At 39.1% G+C, this 9,899-nt stretch overlaps 1 protein-coding gene across 1 annotated transcript; it reads left to right on the top strand.

Moving 5' to 3' along the window:
• Positions 1-22: 22 nt before the first annotated feature.
• On the top strand, positions 23-5,565 carry LOC124253518 (40S ribosomal protein S25-like). Its single transcript, XM_046687313.1, has 4 exons — positions 23-84; positions 776-865; positions 3,145-3,328; positions 5,454-5,565. Exons 1-4 carry the CDS (start codon positions 82-84, stop codon positions 5,528-5,530), a joined length of 354 nt encoding a protein of 117 aa, XP_046543269.1. The 5' UTR covers positions 23-81; the 3' UTR covers positions 5,531-5,565.
• Positions 5,566-9,899: the final 4,334 nt, after the last annotated feature.

Below are 9,899 nucleotides of genomic sequence, written 5' to 3'. Positions count from 1 at the left end.
ATATATTTTTTTTCTTGATTATTGCGATCTCCGTGAATTATCACGTGATCGCAGCCTCTTTCTGGGTAAACTCTCCTCGAAATGGTGCGTGTGTCGTAGTGTCTCGATATAATTCACATATTTCTACCCATAAAAATGTAATAATTGTCGCTTTACTCGTTTACTGTAACCAGTAGGTCATGTTTTTAATATAATATAAACAGAAATTACATTCAACAGTGCAAGTTGACGCAGATGAGAAATTTAGGGCTGAGCACATGGTGACCATGCTGTTCAACATGGCCGCCCGAGATTGTACCAACAAAAGTAAAATTCAAAGGACATTGCTTAAATATTTTCCATTTCATTAAATTATGTTACTGTTTCCTTACGCCGATTAGTTAATTAAAGAGTGATCACAACCAATCCTAGAATGTGGGAATGGGGCTTGCATCTGTGGCCTTCATTTCCTGATCCTAAATCATCTTAACTGGAAATATTAATTTAGTAGTTAATCAACATTTAGCAGTAGAAGCAAAACTAGGCAAATGGTTTTATCTATTTAACCAATGCCATCTATTTTGAGAAATTTATTCGACGGTAAATAAGATGCATTTTCATTAATCTCTGTGGGCATGACAATTACTGATTTTCATGTAAATCAGTGTATATCTTTTGCATATTAGCCAGATGAAATCATAAGAATACAGTTAAAAACGTGATAATCATGAACTTTCCTAATGCTAGTTACTGTGCTGAGGTTTGTACTCTATTGAGAATATATAAATGTTTCCAGGGAGCAAAGAAACCCGATCCCAAGGCCTCGTCCAAGAAGGCACCAGCCAAGAAGAAGGAAGGTGGAGGTGGCGGCAAGGCCAAGAAGAAGGTTAGTATTTTTACATAATAAAGGGCACAGTCTCCGTGGTGGAGTGGTTAGAGTGTCCGCCCGGAGAGTGGAAGGTCACGTGTTCGATCCCCGACTGCATCATACCAAAAGACATAAAAATAGGGTACTTCTTGGTCCCTGCCTGGCGCTCAGCATTAATGGGTACAACAAGGACTAGTCGGCTTGGAGTCAGTATAATGTGTCTGAGTGGGGTATTCATGCTTCACTGCGGCATGGTATCTGAGTGGGCTAGCACTATAAAACCAGCTTCAGTCTGGGCTAGTACAAGCAGCCGCACACATACACGCATGCAGGTCGTCATATGAGTGAAATATTCTCCAGCACGACGTAAAACCCAATTTCACCTCACCTCGCATAATAAAGGGCAATGGGGTAGCCTAGTAGTTAAAGGGTTTGCTTGTCGAGCTGAAGACCAGGGATTGATTCACCTTAGGGGTACAAAGTGTGAAGCCAGTTTCTGGTGTCCCCTGCGGTGAAAATGCTGGAATATTGCTAAAAGCTCACTATTCTCACTCACTTGTACAGAATATATGTTTGCTGAGTACAGAACCTATGGGAATGCGAGTTGAAATAGTTCCCAAGCAGTGTGTTAAATTGTAATAGGCAGGCTAGTAGTCAAGGTTTTACGAATTGTAGGGCTGCGCAATATAACTGGTTTACCGGTTCAGACATGAAAGTGATACGTATTGCGATACACTGATCGAAATCCGGTATTTTCACTTGCATTCGGAAAACTTCGTAACACTCGAAAATCTTCGGATATGTCCTCTCATTTGTGCCAAATATTATTCACATTTTTATTTTATCATTATTAAAAGTTATTAAAGCTTAATCAATCATAGTGGTTTTGTTGTGTTTTTGCTCTATAGATCAAGCATTAACTCGATTATGAGTATTTTTTTGTTTAAAAAAACTTGATGCAATATATTGCAATACATATCGCAATACATGCTTTCGCATCGCAATATGAAAATTCTCTGCAATACCCACCCCTAACGAATCGGTAGCTTGATTGGCATCAGACATTGATGTTGCAAAATTAGCTTAGAGAAAACATATTATTTATTGTGATGTTGCATCAAGATCACATAGCAAATTACTATTTCAACGGAAAAACAAAGCTTCATGATGTCTTTGATTGATTTGATAAACTGTGAACACATGTTAAGCTACACAAGATAACTTCACACAAGCAGCTGGGCTTTGAATACTTTTGTTAATGAAAATGGCAACCCAGCTGAAAACATTGAGGTTTATAGAACTTTTTAATCTTTTGTTTCAGATATTTTTTGAAGTGATACAAGGCTTGATTCAACTACTTGAAACATGCCAATATTACTGAAACTAGCTAACAGCCTAATATTTGCTTAGATCATAATCAAGTCTAAAACGAATGCGGGGCGGAGGGGTAGCCTAGTGGTTAAAGCGTTTGCTCGTCACGCCGAAGACCCGGGTTCGATTCCCCACATGGGTACAATGTGTGAAGCCCATTTCTGGTGCCCCCCCCTGTCGTGATATTGCTGTAATATTGCTAAAAGCGGCTTAAAACCATACTCAATCACTTAAACAAATGCAAATTTGTGTCTCGACTCTTTCTTTTCCCTCGGCAAAAATCTCTAAACACACATTTCCCAAAGCTTTGTCTGTCATAGTACATCACTATTCCCTGTTCCATGAAATTTGTCGACTTGTCTTTGGATTGATGTTGTAACATAGGGATAGTACAAGGTTATGTGTATGTTCCCTCTATTGCTTACAGGAATACATTAATCTCGGAAAAACCATGACAGTCCTCGGACACATTTCATCTCTTCAGTGTCATCACGACATGGCTGAAATGTGACAATAACTTTTATCACGTTGACTGCCACCACATGTATACTCGTATCAATATCTGGCTGAATTTGCCACTACATGTTATCTCGTAGCTACATCAATGGTGTTTTGAAACATGTTTCACATGTTGGCAAAAGAGGCACAAGAAGCAATCGTCTCCTGGTGGTAACAAAGAAAGCCAGGAGACATTTGTTTCTTGTGCCTATCTTGTGATAACTCTTGGTGGCGTATTTGGCCAGAATTGATACAAGTATACTCGTGATAGGCGGTCAACGTGTGAACTCCTTTATCCAGCATTGTTTTAGACAGTTAAAAGTTCCTTAAATCAACCCTGTGACATTTTGCTTAAAATTTGAAGTTCAAGTTTTGAGAAATGAAATAATGCAGAGAAGTAAATTTTGTTGTGCTTTTGTCATTTGCAGAAGTGGTCGAAAGGAAAGGTCAGGGACAAGTTGAACAACTTGATTCTGTTTGACAAGGGCACATATGACAAACTGTACAAAGAAGTACCCAGTTACAAGTTGATCACCCCATCTGTTGTTTCTGAGAGGCTGAAGATCAGAGGCTCACTGGCCAAGGCTGCACTCAGGGAACTCCACGGAAAAGGTGTGATAACCCTCAGTCATGTATTTTCACGCATGTATCCCTTCATGTATTCAAATTATTATTAATATTGCTGAGTGTGGCGTAAAACTAAACTCACTCACTCAAGTCATTATTCAGGGCGGTGGTGTAGCCTAGTGGTTAAATCGTTCGCCCGTCACGCCGAAGACCCGGGTTCAATTCCTCACATGGGTACAATGTGTGAAGCCCATTTCTGGTGTCCCCTGTCGTGATATTGCTGGAATATTGCTAAAAGCGGCTTAAAATCATACTCACTTAAGTCATTATTCAAGGTCACTAAAGTCGATTATTTACAAATGTATATATTTAAGAGTGTTTTTACTTGGAACTAGCTTGTTGTTTATCTAAGTGAGATATACAAAAAGGAAAATATCCAAGCCATTCAGTAACATAACCTGTGTAATTTTGGAGTGGGACCCCCACAACATTGTCATTAGTCCAGTGTTCACGAATGGTGTTTCAAAGTCACAGGACATTGGGTCCTGTAAGTTTCAGATGTCTGTCTGACACATTGAAAATGCACAGGACCCATGGAATAAAATTAAACACATTTCAGATTTAATATTTCTTATAATTGACATTGAAATTATTAACAATCATAAGATTTATAAACAGCAAACAAGTGTCACATGTCACATATAACAACTTCAGTCAAAGTCATTGTGAAATATACAGTCAGACACTGGGGCTGGCGGGTTGTAGATTCTGTCAGACCGTTGGCAAATCTACCGGATTTGTCAGAGGGTCAGACGCTATTCGTGAACACTGTAGTCTGTAAGCAGTATTGTTCTTATGTTTTGCATTATGATTTTTATATCAATTTCAACAGTTCTCACCTTAAGCAAATTAAATGACATGTTTCTCAATTTAATTCCAAGATATTACCCAGAAAGTTTTCCAGATTACATATACGTATTTGTTACTAAATATTCATAAAACATATCATATTCGCCTCATGATGTATTCATGGCAGCCCCATTGCCTGTATATTGTCACATTGCTCTCGAATCATGTCACAATAATTACCATCAAATTATGTCTACAGTCAGCTGGTGGTCAGTTGACTGCAAAACTATGATGTGAACACAACATAGAAATACATTTCTATGTGTTATATTGACTTTTAACGGTTGGGATTGTGTACTGGAATAGGTCCCTAGGAACACGTGCTCGTCTTTAAAGGCAAGACTCAAATGTCCGACTCGGTGACCTAATTCATTTGCATGTTATTAACACCAGTGGAATGGATTGTTATTAACACTATTAATGGCTGGTTTGTATGACACAAATATTTACAGAAAGGCTAGTATGGCTGGAGTTTCGAGTGTTTAAAAAATCTTCAGTTCCTGATGTAATGAATTGATGCTCATCAACAAAGCTGAAAAAGAAATGCTTTTACATTAGACAAGGGGTAGTGGGATACCCTACTGGTTAAAGCGTTCGCTTGTCACGCCGAAGACCCGGGTACAATGTGTGAAGACCTTATCTGCTGTCCCCTGCTGTGATATTGCTGGAATAATCCTAAAAGTGGCTTAAGACCGAACTCACTCACTTACATTTGACAATCCTTATTTAAGTCGATGTCCCTAAAAATATGAGATAATATCCGACATTGGTTTGACATGTTCCCCTCCGTGATATTGCTGGAATATTGCTAAAAGCGGTGTTAAACCAAACTCAGTCAGTGTTAGTCCCATATTCACTGTGGTTATACCCAAGGCTGCTATTTTTGGATAGTTATATATTGTCACTCTCTTTCTGTGGGCCTGGTCAGTTAAGATCTCACTTCGTGGTGCAGAGTTATGTCCCTTGGTTAAAATCTGTGTTGGTCCAGATTGTTTCTAGTGTCTTGCACACCATAGAGATGATAAAGGGTTTCATCAAAATGGTAGGGGAAGTCTGGGGTGAAAGCATTTGCTTGTCACCCCGAAGGTCAGATCAAACCATACTCATGAAAGTGGTAAACGTTAGTGACTTGAATCAATCACCTCAAGCCTTTGCCCAGACAACTTATCACTGTGAAATATAGGAAATATTGTTTCAAGCTGTTTAAATCTCTCCTCACGAGTGTGTGCTAATGTCTAAAGCTGTTGTGTTTTACTTTCAGGCCTGATCCGCTTGGTGTCAAAGCACAGTTCCCAGCTCATCTACACACGCGCAACAAAGGGTGGAGATAACGAGTAAATGATGCACCTGTAAATAAAAAAAAAATCACACAAGTCTTTATTGTTTTCGTTGTGTTAGATAAGTCCTACAACATCTATCACTGGATTGTCTTTTTGTGACTTGATTAGTCAGGCCTTCATCTTTGATAATTGTCAGTTAAGCCAAAATGGGCCTTGTCCAGTGTCTTGAACATCTGATCTTGGTAAGACTATACAATACCGGATACCTTCCGCCATCTTTGAAAGCAGGTGAGTTTACTTTTGGTTTGGGTTAGGGTTAGGGTGACGTGACACTAAACAATATGGCTGGTAGGTATCCGGTATTCTGTAGGTCTGCTCTGATCTTTTTCAAGGAAACAGTATCTCTGCACGAAGTGATCAAACCTCAAGGTTGAGTCAGTTGTGATCAGCAGCTTGTCATCTTAGAGTTTGATGTGTGAGCGAATTATTCAGACACGTCTTTCTGACTTTCAAATAAGAATATTTGAGTTGTGAATGCAGATAAGTCTACTATTTCACGGCAAGTGTTCCATTTATGCCACTGTCAGTGTCCTGACGAGCCTGACGTTCCTAAAAAAATGCAGTCATAGTTACTGTTTTGTGTTTCAACGGAAAGCGGAAGGTCACAGGTTTGATCCCCTGACTGCGTCATACCAACAGACGTTAAAATATGGTACTTGTTGGTCCCTGCCTGGCGTTCGGCATTAATGGGTACAACAAGGACTGGTCGGCTTGGAGTCAGTATAATGTGTCTGAGCTTCAGTCTGGGCTAGTACAACCAGCCGCACATACACACGCATGCAAGTCATCATATGAGCGAAATATCCTTAGGGACGACGTTAAACCCAATTTCACCTCGCCTCACCTTGTCAGATGTGACCAGATGTGACCAGCTATGGAAGATTTTTCAGATCTTCATTCAGAGTAAAATACGTGATGTTTATGGGCATCATCTCTGTTTAAATCCCAGTTAGAACTGGTCTTCAGCAAACCATATGGTTGTGGTAAGAGGCGACTAACCCGATTGGGTGGTCAGGCTCCCTGACTTGGTTGAGGCATGAAGTATCCCTGCTGTTATTGTTTGGGACAGTGGTGATGGACAGCCAAGTGGTTAAAGAGTTCGCTCAGGTTGGCCCAGGTTCTATTCCCAACAGGGGTACAATGTATCCCCCTGCCGTGATATTGCTGGGATACTGCTAAAAGAGGCATGAAACCAACTCGCTCAATTTTGTTGGGATACCTTCTCAAATGCAAACGTTCATCCATGGGTCCACAACACTTTATTCCACGTCTAGGGTGGTGGGGTAGCCTAGTGGTTAAAGCGTTTGCTCGTCACTGCGAAGACCCGGGTTCGAATCCCCACATGGGTACATTGTGTGAAGCTCATTTCTGGTGTCCCCTGCCGTGATGTTGCTGTAATATTGCTAAAAGGGGCGTAAAACCAAACTCACTCACTATTCCACGTCTAAATATGCAGTTTCATGATAGTGCAGCATCTACGAGGAGATGGTCTGTTATGTCTAGCCTCTGTCCGAGGGTCAAGTCCTTGCAACAAGAATACAATGTATATACAGCACCTCATCCACAATGAAACTTCCATGGCCAACCAGCCATGTTCTAAGGTTAATTACCTGCAGCTGACATACACCTGGCTGTGCTGATGTCAGTTGTAATAAGCTGCTGTTATTTCATTTATATTGTGAAGATTTGGATGCACAACTTAACTTCAGGAATATACAAACATGCCTCTAATCCTTATTAAAACCCATTTCCCGCCAAAGTGCCTCAGATATAGACCTTTTCTGTGAAAAAGGACGTGGTCCTTATAGGCATTGTGAATGAGGTAGTGATTAAATTAAATACATTAGATAAATTATACACAATCAGTATGGAATCTTAAAATCTTATTTCTAATTGATAAATCAACACCACACGGAACATAATGCAGCAGCTGATATGACAATAATTGTTCTATTATAATTAATACTTTATTTAAAAAAAACAAATCCTGATGATTTACAACGTTGAAATGAAAAATTTTCGCTCGAATTTTCTGATACGAATATCGACATAAGAATGACAGTATTTACTGAACATTTCTTTAGGACAGATAAAGATGAGTGTCGTGAAACCTATTTTCAAACAATAACATAAACGACAGCATAATTGTAGCAATATATTAACATAATACAGAAAAGAAATTCAGGTAAAAGATTGTATGTTTCGCCGAATATTCTTACTTATACATGGAAAATTCCTTGAAAAAAGACAAGTAGGAAATTGCGTTCCTCTCTTTCTACATTGCCCTCTCGTCTCGGAACAGCAGACCATTCCTTCCATGAAAGACAGCATGGCAAATCAATCTCCGACACATTTGATCATGTATTTATGCTTCAAATATCAATAAAACAGCGGCCTATAAATACATCTGAACTTCAGTAAGAAGATAAATAGTTTGTGAAATTTCCGGGATTCATCGTAATTCAACACCCGCAAATTTAGTTTAAAACCGATGGCGTTAGCATGTTAATAAGCGGCGGACAGGAGAACAGACAATTAATCTGATGGTACATACAAACACAGGTATAGGGAGAGATAAACACGTAGTGCAGATTTACGTGGGCACTGGGAACGTTACATACTTCTTTTTCCAAATAAAAACAGATAGATCTATAGTCTTCGATCTTGGTTCTTCTGAGTTTATTTCGACCACCATCATCTTACACATCATCTCATTACGTCATCATTTCCTACACACACAGAAACTATTTCTAAACAAAAATGAGACTAATTATCATTGTGACAGTCGTTGTCTGCTGACTGATGTAAATATAACAAAATATAATGATGTTAGATTACATTATAAAATAGAATAATGGGGGTCTATTTCTACATGCAACAGTCCTTACATCAGAAATATTACCCACCTAACTTGCTAATCAAGCTAAGTCATATTATGATTACTGAAGCGCTCGCAAAATATTTAACAAAGTGACTAAAAATATATCTCATTATGTAACAGAAGTTGTCTGTTACAAAAGAGTGAGTTTAGTTTTACACCGCACTCAGCAATATTCCAGCTATATGGCGGCGGTCTGTAAATAAACGAGTCTGGACCAGACAATCCAGTGATCAACAGCATGAGCATCGATCTGCGCAATTGGGAACCGATAACATGTGTCAACCAAGTCAGTGAGCCTGACCACCCGATCCCGTTAGTCGCCTCTTACGACAAGCATTGGTTGCTAAAGATCAATATTCTAACCCGGACCTGCACGGGTCTGTTACAAAAGAGAGCATTCAGATCGGGGACATGTACCGGAATACCTGTCGGGAAAAAACCCAACAACTATAAAAACTGTAAAAAAATTATAAAGACAAAATTTTCTGAATATTCCTCTTAATTCTCATTTGTTGTTGTACTTGTTATTACAATTTCTTGCGTTCTCTGGACTTCCAACTTGTGGCAGCGACACTGAGAGGAAGGAAAACAATTTGTTTAATGATAATATATAATGATAATAGCTGATAAAATGTAGGATATGTTCGATGTGCAATATAATATTCAGATAACAATTTTCTCAAATCTAACAACAAAAGGACATATTAAGCTGAAATGGTACTCTGTTTCAATACAGGGAGCAATGCATAAGTGACAAAATCGTTGATCTTTAGCAATATGAAGTTTCCTATCTTCACAACTGACATTCTTCACAACATTATTCCTTCTTTAGAGATTGATATACAATACGTTTGGGAAACGAACATATTAATTCAAACGATGTTTGTTGATCTATTGTTCTAAGATGCCTAGCGGTTAGAGTGAGTGAGTGAGTTTAGTTTTACGCCGCACTCAGCAATATTCCAGCTATATGGCGGCGGTCTGTACATAATCGAGTCTGGACCAGACAATCCAGTGATCAACAGCATGAGCATCGATCCGCGCAATTGGGAACCGATGACATGTGTCAACCAAGTCAGCGAAACTGACCACCCGATCCCGTTAGTCGCCTCTTATGACAAGCATAGTCGCCTTTTATGGCAAGCACGTGGGTTGCTGAAGACCTATTCTACCCCGGATCTTCACGGGTCCCTAGCGGTTAGAACAATCGGAAAAAAAAATACATTATCAGACAATAAAGGTATAATGTCTTTCAGTGGCATTTAGAAGTTGTACATTGATGTCCAAGATATTTTTATGGATTAAACTTCCTTTTTAATTTCTCTCACTGGGTTGTGAGAAAAATTAAAAAAGAAGTTTAATCCATAAAAATATCTTGGACAATAAAGGTATAGTTTTTTGATGACGTAACAATTGAATGACGTTATCCCGTCACTGCGCCATTCTAGTGTGCCCCTTCGTAATCGAACCATTTTACATTACGTCA

The sequence above is a fragment of the Haliotis rubra genome, unplaced genomic scaffold (genome assembly GCF_003918875.1).
Source record: "Haliotis rubra isolate DU_JTF1 unplaced genomic scaffold, ASM391887v1 Scf542, whole genome shotgun sequence".
NCBI lineage: Eukaryota > Metazoa > Mollusca > Gastropoda > Lepetellida > Haliotidae > Haliotis > Haliotis rubra.
Note: the sequence above shows the minus strand (reverse complement) of the source record. Positions and strands in the feature narration are given on the sequence as shown.

Coding starts and splice junctions, on each gene's coding strand:
- LOC124253518 (XM_046687313.1), top strand. Junction 866..3,144: donor GCGGCAAGGCCAAGAAGAAG/GTTAGTATTTTT, acceptor TGTCATTTGCAG/AAGTGGTCGAAAGGAAAGGT. Junction 3,329..5,453: donor CAGGGAACTCCACGGAAAAG/GTGTGATAACCC, acceptor TTTTACTTTCAG/GCCTGATCCGCTTGGTGTCA.